The sequence below is a fragment of the Podarcis cretensis genome, assembly GCF_951804945.1.
Source record: "Podarcis cretensis genome assembly, chromosome: 15".
NCBI lineage: Eukaryota > Metazoa > Chordata > Lepidosauria > Squamata > Lacertidae > Podarcis > Podarcis cretensis.
Window position 1 is genome coordinate 15,022,100 of NC_137185.1, and position 15,079 is coordinate 15,037,178.

The following is a 15,079-nucleotide window of genomic DNA, read 5'->3' on the forward strand; positions in this document are numbered from 1 at the left end:
AAGCCCCGCCCAGGGGGCGCGGCTTGCTGGAGGCTGCCGCTAGAAAAGGGGAGCCCTGGGCAGCTTGGAACAGCACAGATCGGCTGGCTGGTGCTTCAGAGGCGCAGCAGGTGAGCCCATCGTGAGAAGCAGCTGCGGGGAGCTCCCTGGCGGTCTCTCCAGTAGCTTTGCAGAGAGGGCAAAGGATGCACCGCCTCTCTGTCTCGCTGTGTCTGTCTGTCTGTTTGTCTGGGGTGGTAGAGGGGCAGGCTTCTTTTGCAAGTGTCAAACCACCCCCAATTTCTGGCTCTCTTCCAGATTTTGCAAAGCTTGCTTTCTTTCTAAGCCAAGTTGGAGAAGGAGGAAACATCGCCAGACATGGCATCCGAGGTGAGCTGGGAGTTTTTGGAAGTTCATCTCCCCACCCCACCCTGCACCCCCCAAAAAACCCCACCTTCCATCCCTGTCCTTTTTCACAATAAGATTAGTCGTTGCAGAGGCTTCACATCAGAAATCAGTTTGAGCAAAATTAGGGTTTGTAGTTATTTCTGTGATTCATTTTCCGTTTTGATGGCACTGACAGTAGCTAGCATGCTGGAGAGGGCATGGTTGTAGCATGGGATAAGGATTTTTTGGGGCAGTGGAATTCACTGTCACCAAAGAGCTGGTGAAGGGTCTTACATGCTAAGAACCAGTTTCTGGGCTTGCTTTTTTCCTCCTCCCTCCGAATCCCTTTTCCTTTTGTGTCATGTGTGTTACAATTTAAGCCCGAGATCAGGAGCTGCTTTATTACTGAGATTTCTAAGCCGCTTGATGAGCATTTTTTCCAGGGCTGAAGAGTAGGATTTGAATAAATAAAATACATGGTGTGTTCCATTGCTGCAGAGCAGATATAGGGTGCCCCTTTATTGGGGTTGTTAGCATGGTTAAGGGACGCAGGTGGCACTGTGGGTTAAAGCCTCAGCGCCTAGGGCTTGCCGATCGAAAGGTCGCGGTTCGAATCCCTGCGGCGGGGTGCGCTCCCGCTGCTCGGTCCCAGCGCCTGCCAACCTAGCAGTTCGAAAGCACCTCCGGGTGCAAGTAGATAAATAGGGACCGCTTACCGGCGGGAAGGTAAACGGCGTTTCCGTGTGCGGCTCTGGCTCGCCAGAGCAGCGATGTCACGCTGGCCACGTGACCCGGAAGTGTCTCCGGACAGCGCTGGCCCCTGGCCTCTTAAGTGAGATGGGCGCACAACCCCAGAGTCTGTCAAGACTGGCCCGTACGGGCAGGGGTACCTTTACCTTTTTAGCATGGTTAGATGAGACTCATATACCCTCCATGGTTAGAGGCAGCGTACCTCTCACTTAGTAAACAAGGGCCTGGCTGTTAAACCATGCATATATGTGAGTCCATTGAACTACCCTGTGTTGGAGGCAGAGTACTGAGCTAAACAGCCCCAAGAGGGCTATTCTTATGGTTTCATTTGTAGCACTTAGATTCTAGACATCTGGTGCCTGAGTTTTCAGACAACAGCTGGGTATCTAAGTTTCTTTTTTTTTGACCCGTTGTAGGATTGAATCATACAACCTTCTTATTTATAGTGTGCCATCAGCTAAATGTTGGCAGATTTCAGGACACATAGAAGGAAGGGCATATAAACTGTGGAACTCCCTCCCACAAGAGGCAGGGATGGCCACAAACCTAGATGGCTTTAAAAGAGGATAGGACAAATTCACGGAGGTGAAGTTTATCAGTGGTTAGGAACCATCATGGATGCGCTCTGCCTTCAAAGCTGGAGGCAGTGATGCTTCTGAAAGTGCTCAAACCCCGGCTTAGGGGTTTCCCACAGGCATCTGGGTGGGGTCACTGTGAGAACTGAATGCTGGACTAGATGGGCCATTGGCCTGATCCAGCAGATGGTTCTTATGTTCTAGAGGCGGATGAATTTAGGGTGGGAATGTGAGGGGTTTGCAATGCTGGAAGGCCCAAGGGTTGGGGAGAGATTGGAAGGGGCTAGGTTTTGTGGTGGTGCACCTGCACTGCATACAGAAGGCTCCTGGGGAGTCTGACACCCTCCCTGGCACGTCCGTTTCAAAGGAACTCACATGGCTGAGGGCCGTTTTCTGGTCAAGTCAGACACTCTTGGGCAAGGTGGAGCCACAGTCTGACTTGCACATGCTGTATTGGAAGGATCTATACTGATTCCTAGAACTGTAGAGTTGGAAGGGACCCCAAGGGTCATCTAGTCCAACCCCCTGCAACACAGGAACCACAGCTAGGTAATCCCTGACAGATGGAAGCTCATCCTCTGTTTGAAAACCTCCATAGGGCAGAGGGCAAGCAGCTCAGTAGCAGAGCATCAGCTTGGTGTGCAGAACCTCCCGGGTTCACTCCCAGATAACATCTTTAGGTAGGGCTGGGAGAGACTCCCTGCCAAAACCTCTGGAGTGCCACTGCCAGTCAGTGCACACAATTCTGAGTTAGATGGACTTGTGGTGCATCTCAGCGTAAGGCAGCCTCCTGGGCTCTTTGATTCAAAACCATGAGGACTAGAATCTTAACTTTACTTTCAAGGCAAAGGCTGTGGCTCTGTGGCAGAGCATCTTCTTTGCATGCAGTAGGGCTGGGATGGACCAGCAGGTCTGACTCAGTCCTGCATTCAGAGACCCTTCCTTTTGAAAGCAAATCCTCCCCTATCAAGACTCGTTGTCTCTTGCAAAAAAAGAGTATTTGCAAGTGATGCTTCTCAATGCTAACCTCCATTACTGGCATTGCCTGGGAAAAAGAAGCAATTTTATTTTTTAAAGTGCTGAATGGAGGCTTTAGTGTGGCTTGACCCTGAAATGATATTTCCTGGCCGGCTGACCTTTGGCTCCTGAAGAGGCAGAGCAGTCACATGTTGCCCTCCTATTTGTTTTGAGGCAACGGGAGCAGTTGCAGCAACGGAATCCTGTGCTGACAGAAGCAGATTGTGATCCACTGAGTGTTCCGCGGAAGATCAATAATAAGCTATATGTGCTGGATTCACCAAAAAGTTGGCTGGGGGGGGGAGGGAGAGGTGGTGAGCTCCAGAGGTAGACCTGTGGGTCCTCTGATTTCAGAATCAGACTTCAACATTTGAGGGGAGCTCTGCCGCTTGGGGGGGGGGTCTCAGGTTCAACCCTGGTAGGGCTGGGAACGTGCCCTGCCTGAAACCCCAGAGAGCCACTACCAGTCAGTGCTAGATGGACCAACAGTGCAACAAAGTACAAGGCAGCTTAAAATAATTGACCTGTAGAGTTGGAAGGGACCCTGAGGGTCATCTAGTCCAACCCGCTGCAACGCAGGGATCTTGACTGAATCATACATGATAGATTTGCCATCCAAGCTCTGCTAAAAGAAACCTCCAAGGAAGGCTCAGTCCCCAGTTGCATTCCCAGATAGGGCTAGGAGATGCTCCCTGTCTGAAACCCTGGAGAGCCGGTCCATGTGAACAATACTGAGCTAGATAAACCCAGGGTGTTATTTCCTACATTCCTTCTTAATTTCTCATTCTTGCTAACCTGCGCAAGGCATCTTCCTTCTTTCCCCAGGGTGATAAACTTTACGGAGGAAGGCTGACGGGGAGTCTTGATCCCATCATGGAGAAGCTCAACTCTTCGATAGAGGTAGACCATCGCTTGGCGGAAGTTGACGTCCGCTCAAGTATAGCTTATGCCAAGGCTCTGGAGAAAGCTGGGATCTTATCCAAAGCTGAAGTGGAGAAGATCATCAGTGGGCTTGAGAAGGTATTGATCCAGGAACTTCAAAGCAAGCTTACAAGATTCAGAAAGGGTGCTTTGGGAGACGGGGACTGTTTCATATTGAGTAGGGAACATTAGAATTTAAGGACTGGGGCCTGGGTTTGTTTGCTTCCCCTCTTTCCTTGCCAATAACAGGTTAGTAAATCTCTACTTCAAGAGCATGCAATTTGTGTCCCCCCATCACATCAGTCTGGGATTCCTTGTTAGAAGGAAGAATCAACTTCTCCTTATCCAATGTAGACATATAGAACAGTTCCTTTTATAAGAGCACCCCAGAACCAAAAATATTTCTGTGGTGGGTGATGTCATCCACTTCCCAATATGCTGACACCCATAAGTGCATGCTGGCTCTTTTTGACTTTCTCCTGGAAAGAAGCAGGGCTCCTAAACACGGCTTCTTGGACTCAGCTGTTAAATGCATGAATGGCTCTCTAACTCATCCCGCCACAAACACAAGCAGCAAAGACCGCCTTGTTAATTACTAACCAGCCCTTTTTCTGCTGTATTTGTAGATTTCTGAGGAGATTTCCAAGGGCACTTTGGTGATCACCAAAACTGATGAGGACATCCACACCACCATTGAACGCAGGCTCAAGGTTTGGTGCACCTGTTCAATCTATGTTCTGTGGCTTTTGTCTTCTGGGCACTGTAGACTCTAAGGGATTTTTGGCTATGTCCATTTCAGGAAGAAGCAAGCTTCCCCTTACCTCCTGTGTGTCCACTAAAAGAGATCCATACCCTAATTTTCAGTGTCCTAATGGCCCTTTTGGGCTACAAACACGGTTGGATAACTATAGGACAGCAGGATCATAGAGGCCGAAAGCACAAGCAGGTCAAAAACAAACCAATCTTTAGATCCCCAGAGCCCTACCTCCCCAAACAGGCAAACCTCTCAGAACCATCCCCAAGCAAAAATAAAATAAAAACAAATCACCTCAATTTATGAAAATAAAAAAGGGATGGACATGGGGCCTAAGTGGGTGCCAAGGGGGCTGTCTGAGGAGACCATGGTGCCTGCAAACACCACATCAATTACCCCAGCTTTAAAGTAAGAAACCATGTTTTGTTTACTTGTTGAGGAGACAAGCGTGGTTCATTCGGCAAACCATTGGTTCAGACAAACCATGGCTTAGCATTACATGCAAACTTAGCCAATGAATAACTGTTTTCAAGATCTACTTCCTCCAAAGCATTGGACTGACAATGATGACTCCTTTTTTCCAGGAGCTGATTGGTGATGTGGCTGGGAAGCTTCACACCGGAAGAAGCAGAAACGATCAAGTAGGAAAACAAGAGTGGATGGCTTATTAGCAGTTTTAGCTATCCTACCTGTTTTTCTCTCTCTCTCTGTCCTGTTTCCTAAATGTAGTAGCAGATGGTACTGCGGAAGGGAGCGTTCTGAAAAAGCTATTCTATTTTAAAATATAATGTGAGTTTCTAGTCCTTGAAGCTTTCCAGATAAGTCACACTTCCAAAAAATCTCACAAGATGGTGGGGAAATGAGGAGGGATTCTTGTAGACACCCTGATTTAAGCCATTGCCCTTTGCCCCTTCCTGTGTCCAGCCGAAGTCAGATTGTGCAAGGTTTAGGGATTTTCTGATACAGAGGATAAACAGCCAGTAATCCCACATTTCTGAACTCGGGAGTTGCACCATCATGCTCTGAATTTATTTGCATGAGATCAGCATTCCAGCTCCTCTTCTGCAAACTCCACTGGGATGGGGATGGCGTTTTTGGGAAGGGCCCTTCCTCCTTGCTGAGGTCGTAACAACATAAACAAGAGAATTGGGTCAATGGCCCTTTAGTCAAGCATCAGAGGGAGCGGGTGGCACTGTGGAGTCACTGCATCCCCTTGATCATTAGGGTTGCACTTTTCTGAACCTTTTCCAATATCCTTTTTGAGATGAGGCGACCAGAACAGCACACGGTATAACTCAAATGTGCTTTGAGTTACCACTGTATCTCCATCTCAGCTGCCTTTGTTTTTCTCCCTAGCCCAACAGCTCTGGTACCCAACACTCTGAACCCAGTACAATGAGCTATTCATTCATAGCTACTGAGCTTTCTGTCTCATTATTATTATTATTATTATTATTATTATTATTATTATTATTAAAAATATGTTCTTGGTATTGGGGACCAGTTGCTTGTGTAAAATTTGTCTGCTCTTTCAAGGTGGCCCCTTTCCATAGCTGATTCCTCCAAAGCCCTCTTTTCCTCCTCTAGCCCAGAGCTGTTGCAGTTGAGAGGCAAAGTGGCCTGGTGGTTAAGGAGCTTGTCAGCATCTCTGAAGGCCATGGGTTCAAGTCCTGCTTATTCTCACACTGGATGGCCGCCTCCAGTTCACTCAGCAATGAAGCGGTACCTGAACTGTGCCAAATATATCTTGTATCTTGATTCCTGCATTCCCCACAGCCAGATACTGGCCCTTCAGGCCTTGTAGGGAGCTAATTGGCCTCCAGCTGAGCATGGTTACTTGGAAGTAATTCCCACTCAGTTCAATAGGGCTTACTCCCAGGTAAGTGTGTATAGGACCAAGGCACCCAGGTTCTTATCAGGAGACCCTCAGTGGAAAAATCTGCTTTTGCAGACAAGTTTCCATGACTCACTACCTGCTTTTTTAAAATTAGTAATACATTATTAAATGAGCAATTTTTAACCCACAGCAGAGGCAAAGGAGTTGGGGGATGGAAGTAGGGGCAGACCAGGGATGTGGTCTTACCCAACTGGCCACCGAGGTGCAGGAAAATGTTTGCCCAGAATGTCACTGAACGGGGGAAGAAATGTTTCCAAGCTGTAGGAAATAGAAATGTGTTTTAATGAATTCATCGTTGCATTATTATTAAAGTGTGTGAACATGTGTGCAAGACAGGTAAGGGTCATAGCTTAGTGGGAGAGCAACACTTTGCTCCCAGATTGTTCATTTGCAAACTGGAGAGCTGCTGCAAGTGAGTGGAGCCGGCATTGAGCTAGATGGACCAATGGGTTCCGTAGAAGGCATCTTCCTATGGAACCAAATTCTACTCTCCTCTAGGTCAAGCCCATGGGATCTAGCCCTGCACTCTGCTGCTGCTGTAGCAGCAGCAGCGAGAGCCATAGCTCAGTGACAGAGCACCTGCTTTGCACACAAGGTCCTGGGTTTGATCCCCAGTGGTGTCTCCAGGTAGGGCTGGGAATGCCCCCCCCCCCATCTGAAACTAAGAGGCCTTCACTCCCATCCTCCCCACCCTCCAACCCAGGAGGAGAGAAAGACTTGAAGTAACGGCTGTGTTCCAATAATGAACCTCTTTGAGGCCAGGGTAAAGGATGTCCACTCCAAGTAATCAAATGCTATATGGATTTCAAAACGGTTTTCTTGGATGCCATCAGGACCTTCTGCAGGTTTCTTGGGTAGAAGGGCTTGGACAAAACACCCTCCATTGCTCTTCTTCCTTGCCACTGTTGTGGTTGGCATGCCCATCAGGAAAAGAGCCAAGTGAGCAAGCCAGGGGCCACAGGGCAGGGCTCTTTTTCAGTGTGAACCCCCCAATCTTAGCAACTGCCCAGCCACTATGACATGTGGCGCGTGCCTTTGGAACGGTATCCTTGACCGGCTAAACTGATCCCAAATGACCTTCTTCAGCATCCTCTGTGAAAGGGGCCAGATCAGTGTCTCCAGGTGGAATTGTTGGTCTTTCTTCCGTGAGGCCTGAGCAGTGAGATGCTTTGCGGCTTTTCTTCCAGGTGGTGACCGACCTGAGGTTGTTGATGAAGAGCTCTATCACAGTGCTTTCCGGCCACCTGCAGCAGCTCATCCGCACCCTGGTGGAGCGTGCTTCTGCGTAAGCTTCTCTTTATTTTCTCCCTGCCCCTCAGCCACATTTTACTTATATATAAAGGTAAAGGGACCCCTGACCATTAGGTCCAGTCGTGACCGACTCTGGGGTTGCGGCGCTCATCTTGCTTTATTGGCCAAGGGAGCCAATACAGCTTCCGGGTCACGTGGCCAGAATGACTAAGCCGCTTCTGGCGAACCAGAGCAGTGGACGGAAACGCCGTTTACCTTCCTGCCGGAGTGGTACCTATTTATCTACTTGCACTTTGACGTGCTTTCAAACTGCTAGGTTGGCAGGAGCAGGGACCGAGAAACGGGAGCTCACCCCGCCACGGGGATTCGAACCGCCGACCTTCTGATCGGCAAGTCCTAGGCTCTATGGTTTAACCCACAGCGCCACCCGCGTCCCTTTTTACTTATATATATATTATTGCATTTATATCCCCTCCTTTTTCCTCCAAGGAGCTCAAGGTGGTGTGCATGGTGCTTCCCCAATTAATTCCCGATAACAGCCCTGCAAGGTAGGCTAGGCTGAGAGAGGCAGTGCCTGGCCCAAGGTTGCCCAGTGAGCCGAGTGGTGGATTCAAACCCTGGTCTGCCCTAGTCCAACACTCTAACCACTAAACCACACTGCCCCCTCTTCTTGGACTAGTCACTCTGGCTGCCAGTTCATTTCTGGGGACAACTTTAATGGCTGGTATTGGCTTTCTGAAGCCCTAAGCTGAAGGAGGGAATCTTTTCCTTTTCCCCAGTCCGAGGACTACATTCCCTGTTGGGCAACCATCTGTGAGCCATGTGTCAGAAAAGGGCAAGGCCAGAGGCCAAGAATGGGTAGAGACAACACTGCAACTCTTTGTGCAGTAGGCAACAAACTTGGTCCAAAGTCAGTGAAATGTGATTTTGTAACTTGGTGGTCTCCTGTGTTTCCTTGCAGTGAAATTGAAGTGATCCTTCCTGGTTACACCCACCTGCAGAGGGCTCAGCCAATCAGATGGAGCCATCTCTTATTAAGGTAAGGGATGCCTTCCCCACTTTCTGGAGTTCCTTCTAGTAAGTTGCCCCAATCCATCCTGTAGCAGCTTTCAACCTGGAAGGGAGAGGTAGTCTGAGCATGTGCAGAGTGCTAGGTCATCAAAATCTGCTTTCTATGATCCAGGAGGCTCCAGATCCAATAAGTAAAATTCCTTGGCCCTGGCGGGGGGTGCCTCTTTTTAGATATGTGGGTTTGCTTCCTCCACTTCAAGTCTCTTCCTCTTGACTTCCAACAGCCACGCCGTGGCTTTGACCAGGGATTCCGAGCGTCTCTCGGAGGTAAAGAAGAGGATCGACGTCCTGCCTTTGGGAAGGTAAAAACTGAATCTCCTTCTGGTGTTAGTTATACCTGGGCCAGCTAAGACCAGTTGCTCATCATCACCTGTGAATCTTGAGGATGTCGCGTGTACACCTGTCTCCTTTGGATTTTAAGAATAATTGTAATGTAATGGACCAATATATCCTGTAACTGCTGACGGCAAATTGTTAGTATGTATAGGGAAAGGAGGGAAGTGTTTTCTCCATTCCATGGCTCCCACCCCATGTACAACCTCCCTGCAGTGTTGCAAAGGATCTTGGCTGGGCAATGTGGGCCTCCCCTGCTAGTCGGCTTCAGCCCTTGCTGCCCTTCCTCTGAACAGGAGGTTAGAAGAGGATCCTGTTTGGGGAGGAGGGATTCTTTCTACCTCTTCTCTCCATTTATTTTATTTTACTGTATTATTATTTTTGCAGTGGTGCTCTGGCTGGCAACCCTCTTGGCCTGGACCGGGAACTTATCCGTAAAGGTGAGTGGTGCATTTTTCCTTCCAAATGAAACAGAGCAAAACCATTCTTCCAGAAGGTGAGGGAGTTCATTTACAGACTGCCAAAAATAAAGGAGCCTAGATTTTAGGCTGAATTGGTCTGAGGTGTTTTCTCTTTTCCCCCTCTAGCACAACAATACATTCTCTTTCTCTCTCTTACCCCATTAATCTACTCTTCGCTTGTGGCAACATCTGTGTGCAAAGTGAATCAATCTGACTTTGTTGCTCTTTTGCTCAAATTTCCTTGACGGGTCTCTTTTTGTCTGTCTTTTTTCATTCTAGAACTCGAGATGGCATCCATCAGCATCAACAGCATTGATGCTGTGAGCGACCGTGACTTTGCGGGTAAGTGTGCTGTTTTTTGTGTCAGGGCAGAGTTCCGAATATTTGGAATCGGTTGCAGGGGGTAGGTTTGCAGAGGACTAGAACCTTGAAGGCTTTGCAATATGAGTGAGCTAGTTAAAACAGGACAGCCTGATGGACTCTATTCTTTTTCCCTGTTTGAGGGCAACCAATGAGATTTCTTTTCCCCTCATTTTTTTCCTCCAGTGGAGTTCCTTTCCACTTCTTCTCTGCTCATGATCCACCTGAGCAAATTAGCCGAAGACCTGATTCTCTTTGCCACAAAGGAGTTCGGATTCATCACTCTCTCTGATGCATTCTGGTAACGCTGTGGAATTTCTTAACCCTGTTCCGGGGATTCCTCCGGCAGTCTTGCCCAAACAGAGGTGGAAGGGGCCACCTTTTCAGAGAATATTTAGCATTGCAGGGGTCCCTTGCAAATCTATGATTCTACGTCCAATGGCTTTTAAGCTAGGTATTTTGGGATCTCTGTTTTCCTTGCTCACTTATCAGGAGTTTCTGAATGAGATGGCTGATAGGGGATTAAAAGACACCCCCTTGCAAAGATGACAGCTTCCTCCTCCACTACACTGGATATTGCTGGGGTCATGCTTCTAGTTCACATGGCACAATTAATGAACTGCAGCTTGTGGTCTGACTGTGCACTGTAAGGCACAGAGGTATTGACATACTTAAAAGATTTGGAACTAGGGCACAAATTTGCATATGCTAATATAAGCAGACATAGAACTTAAAGTCGCAGGAGTGAAAAGAAAACTTAATCCCCCACCCAAATTGTCTCAGATAAATTCTTCCATTAATTTGCACTCCACAGCAGTTTCCCTTCCATTCAATTCAATTTCCACATGGATCTTGCTCCAAATAATTTCAGTTCCCCTTATATTATCACCAATCATCTCAAGGTAATGCAAACTTTTAATTTGTTCCCTTTCCCAAATGAATACGCCTGGTAGTAACTCAGCTCAACCCAGCTCCAGTTCAGTTTCCCCAAAATTCATTTTTATTTTACTCAAACACTCTGAGATCTGTGGCTCATAGCCCTGTGCCTACCACTGCCCCTAATGGGACCTGTTCCAGAATCCTCTGCAATTTCAAGCAGAGCAATATAGAGAGGTTGCTTTTCTCCCACCCACAGAGAGGCTGAAAAGTACTGCTGCGGCCTGAGAGGTTGGACCAGATCTTGCTTTGCTCTAAGTGTGACATACTCTGTTTTATTTTCAAAGCACCGGGAGCAGCCTGATGCCTCAGAAGAAGAATCCGGACAGCCTCGAACTGATCCGTAGCAAGACTGGCCGTGTGATCGGAAGGGTGAGTACCCAGGCTTGGTTCAGGTTCAGTCAGTGACAAAGCCTCGAAAATTGTAGTTGTGATTCCTGCATTGCAGGGGGTTGGACAATTGGACGAGATGGCCATTGCAGGGGGTTGGACTAGATGACCACTGGGGATATGTTGATAAAGGAATAAAATACAGGTGACCCTTGAGATCTTTCCTTTAAAAGAAAAATCCAGTGGATTTGTCCGTACCTGAATGTATTTGTGTCACATACATTTTCAGTGTTATTAAATGCCCTCTCCCATCTCATTCCTTCCTTGTTCTTTGCAGACTATTGGACTTCTTGTGGTACTGAAAGGACTCCCCAGTGCCTACAACAAAGACCTGCAGGTAAAAGGATGGGGGCATTAATGGCTTTACCTAGGTCCCAGTTACAGACTGCCACCTTCTGGCACAGCTGGGTTGCAGCTGGGGCTTGGATCGAGGGTAAGAAGCAGAGGATCTGCGGAACTTCTTGCCACAAGATGTGTGCAGCGCTCAGGTTGAGAGAAGGCTTGAGTCTGCTCTCTGGGTCGATGTGGACAAATTGCAGGGGACGGCCATCGCCTACAAGGCCTTGCTCATGAGCTTCTCGGGGGAAACTGACTCATTGATGTCAGACCCTCCAAGTGTCCCTATTTTCCAGGGACATCTCTGATTTAGAGAAGCCATCTGTTTCTGATTTGATCCCAGAATGTCCTGCTTTTCCTTAGGATGTCCCTATTTTCATTGAAGAAATATTGGAGGGTATGTGATGTTTTGCAGGACCAGGTGGGCCTTCTCGTCTGGTCCAGCAGAACATTTCTCATGTAAAAAGATAAAAGCATTTGTCTGTTTTTTCCCCTGCAAACAGGAAGATAAGGAGGCCGTGATCGATGTGATTGACACCCTGAGTGCCGTGCTTCAGGTCACAACTGGTGTGATCTCTACTCTCCAGGTAAGAATTGGGTTTTTTTAGGAAGGTTTGCCCTTACTTGCTGGGGAAGCACATAAGCGTTCCCATTATCTCCCCCTCTCTTTCTAAGGCTGGTTCCAGACTGTTACAATTTCTCAAATTTGGTATACCACCAAATCCCAGGTTGCACAATTAAAGTGGATTTGATTATTTTAAATTAGCTATCCATTATACCTGATGTCTTGCAATGGAGCATTCACTACTCTTGCCAAAGGTTTCTGCTGCTATTGGGTTTCTTCTCTTTATTTCTTTTTAATGAATTTCATGCGTTTTTGTTATAAATGCATTTTGTGTAGTGTGTTTTTAAGCAACCAACAAGTTCAATGTGATAATAGGGGATTTGTAAGCAGAGACCTACGTAGAACATGGATGTTAGTTTTAATCTGTTTTTTGGGGTTGTTTTCTTATTCCCAATTGTATCTTTGGAATGTTTTAAAGAGCTGCTTTGACTGATAACTTGATGGTTTTGTTCTCTTCGTAAACCGCTCTGAGGTTGCTGCTTTTCACAATCAAGTGGTGTATAAAATTTTAAAACAACAAAATAAATATTCTCTTTCAGATCAACAAGGAAACCATGGAGAAAGCCCTCAGCCCTGATATGCTGGCTACGGATCTTGCCAACCTCCTGGTTCGCAAGGGGGTGAGTGTCTAAAGCAGGGGTAGCCACCCCAATGGTGTTCCCTAGAAGCTGGGACCAACAGCCAGGAATGATGGGAGCCCCAAAACATCTGGAGGGGGCAGTGCACCATGTTGGTTACTCCCGATCCAAAGTGGTAGATTCCACTTGCATTTGTACTTGAGAGCTGTGATCCAGCGACTTCCCCAGCGGATCTGGGCCTGGGTGGGCGCCACCATGCAGGGCCACCAAAAACTGTGGTCTCCTGGAGAAACCGCTGCAAATTTCTGCTTGCACAGTAAATGTGGGCATCTGTTTCCATTACATTCCACTACATAATTCAGCAGGGAACACCCACCCCGAGTTTCAGATAGCACAACTTTTTGATGCAAGATGGGCTGGTTTCCCAAGAGATGACCCCCCTCTCCAACAGGTGTGTGGGTGCTCCTTGTCTGCGCGATACCCCCTCAGACCAAATGGACCATTGACCTGATCCAGTAGACTCTACTTGTGCTCTTAAGGTTATTCTAGGGTGGAAGCTGCCACAGCAACCACCTACTCTTCGTAGATTCAGTCTGAAGATTGCAGGGATCAGATAGGTCTACGCAAGGGAAAGCTCCTGACTGTGTGCTTTTGTGATTGCAGATGCCGTTCAGACAAGCCCACACTGCCGTCGGGAAAGCGGTCCACTTAGCTGAGACCAAAGGAGTGACTCTTAACCATCTATCCCCAGAGGACCTGAAGAGCATCACGTAAGTGTCGCCCTTTTGCAAAACGTGAAAACCAAGTTTTGTGGATTTGGAAGGGACCCCAGCGGCCATCTAGTCCAACCCTGTGAAATGCAGGAACCTCAACTGCATCATACATGACATACGGGCATCCAACCTCTGCTGTTTCTAGCCCTCACGGCTGCAGACCCAAGGCGTCGACATCTTATACTGCGTTAAAACCATTCCTTCCAAGAGTCTCTCTAAGGCAGAATGTTAGGTGGCCAAAGAGAGCCATCCCAGTTCAAGGATACTTCCAGCCAGTCAAAAAAAAAAAAAAAATATTCTGGGGGCTTTGAAGGAGTATGGCTTTTGTTCAGAGATGTGTGGCCTGGGGAAGGCCGAGAGAACTGGACAGAGAAACCTGTTAGGTGTTGTCAGGGACTCAGCGGGAGCGCAGGGAGGAGAGGAGATGGAAAGCGAGGGGGAGCAATCCGAGGGCAGCGTAGGAGAATATGACAGCAGCCCGATAGATTCCATGAGCCTCTCCAGCGAATCGGAAGATTCACAGAAGGGGGCGCCGATGGGCAGGGCAAGGGGCGACCCAAGGGGGACACCCCAGAAGCAAGGGGCCAGCGGGGACTCCCAGAGCACCAGTTGCAAATCAGGACCAGCTTCCCCACCAGAGCGTAGTGGGGGGGAGGAGTCCCAGGTGTCAGAGCCCACATATGCACCACCAGCGAGAGAAGATGAGTCAGGGTGGACCACTCCTCCATCGGAGAGCGAGTTAACGGTTAAGAGGAAAGTTGCAGGCTGGGCGCGCGCGCCAAGTTCAAAGGTACAGGCGAGCGGCACAGAAGGTAGCCCGGATAGGGAACCAGGTCCTAAAGCCCGCCGGAAGGAGGGGCAAGAATCGTCAGAGTCAGCGTCAGAGGAGTCGAGGAAGGATGAGACCCTAGCGGGCAGGAGGGCCCAGAGGAGAAAGGAACTTAGGAAGAGGTGGAGCAAAGCGAGAGTCTTAAACTGGTGTGGAGGGGGAGGAGACTCAGACAGGACTTCGCCGGTCTAAGGTCGGGACGTAGAGCTGCATGCTGCGGCTTTAAAATGGAGACTGAATCTCAATAAAGACTTTTGTACATAACTACAGCCTAGCGTTGGTCCTCTGTGAGCTGGGACCTGGAGGCAGCTCTGACAGGTGTACATTTGGCCTCCTGGTCTGAGGTTCCCTCACCTCTGACACAGCTCTGCCCTGCATGAAAGAGTGACCAACATTATATTTAAATATATATATAGAGAGAGAAAGTTCTCTGGATATTGTTGAATACCCACCGACTGACCTCCGGCTGCATTTTCTTTCCCTCCAGCCCCATGCTGGGAGGCGACATCTCCCAGGTGTTCAACCAGCAGAGCAGCGTGGAGCAGTACACCTCCCCTGGCGGGACGGCCAAGAGCAGCGTGACCACCCAGATCGAGCAATTGAAGGAGCTCCTGAAGAAGCAGAAGGATTAAGCTTTTGAGTGTGGGGGAAGGAAACTATCCCTTTGCTGCGGGTTGTGCTTATCACGTTTAATCCCGAGTTAATAAACACAGTGGTGTATTGGATTTCACTGAGAAAACTTTGTTGCGTGGTTTTTCTCCCCTTCCCTTTCTCCTTCGTTACAACTCTTCCTGCATCGCAGGGGGTTGGACTAGAAGACCCAAAGGTCCTCTTCCAACTCTACAATTCTGTGATT

General features: G+C 48.4%; 1 protein-coding gene across 1 annotated transcript; it reads left to right on the forward strand.

The window, feature by feature from the left end:
• On the forward strand, positions 1-14,962 carry ASL (argininosuccinate lyase). The gene is made up of 17 exons (XM_079956024.1): positions 1-110; positions 298-369; positions 3,534-3,728; positions 4,256-4,339; positions 4,968-5,024; positions 7,468-7,565; positions 8,493-8,570; positions 8,827-8,904; positions 9,323-9,375; positions 9,676-9,738; positions 9,943-10,057; positions 10,980-11,064; positions 11,360-11,419; positions 11,922-12,005; positions 12,583-12,663; positions 13,285-13,391; positions 14,711-14,962. Exons 2-17 carry the CDS (start codon positions 358-360, stop codon positions 14,853-14,855), a joined length of 1,395 nt encoding a protein of 464 aa, XP_079812150.1. The 5' UTR covers positions 1-110; positions 298-357; the 3' UTR covers positions 14,856-14,962.
• Positions 14,963-15,079: the final 117 nt, after the last annotated feature.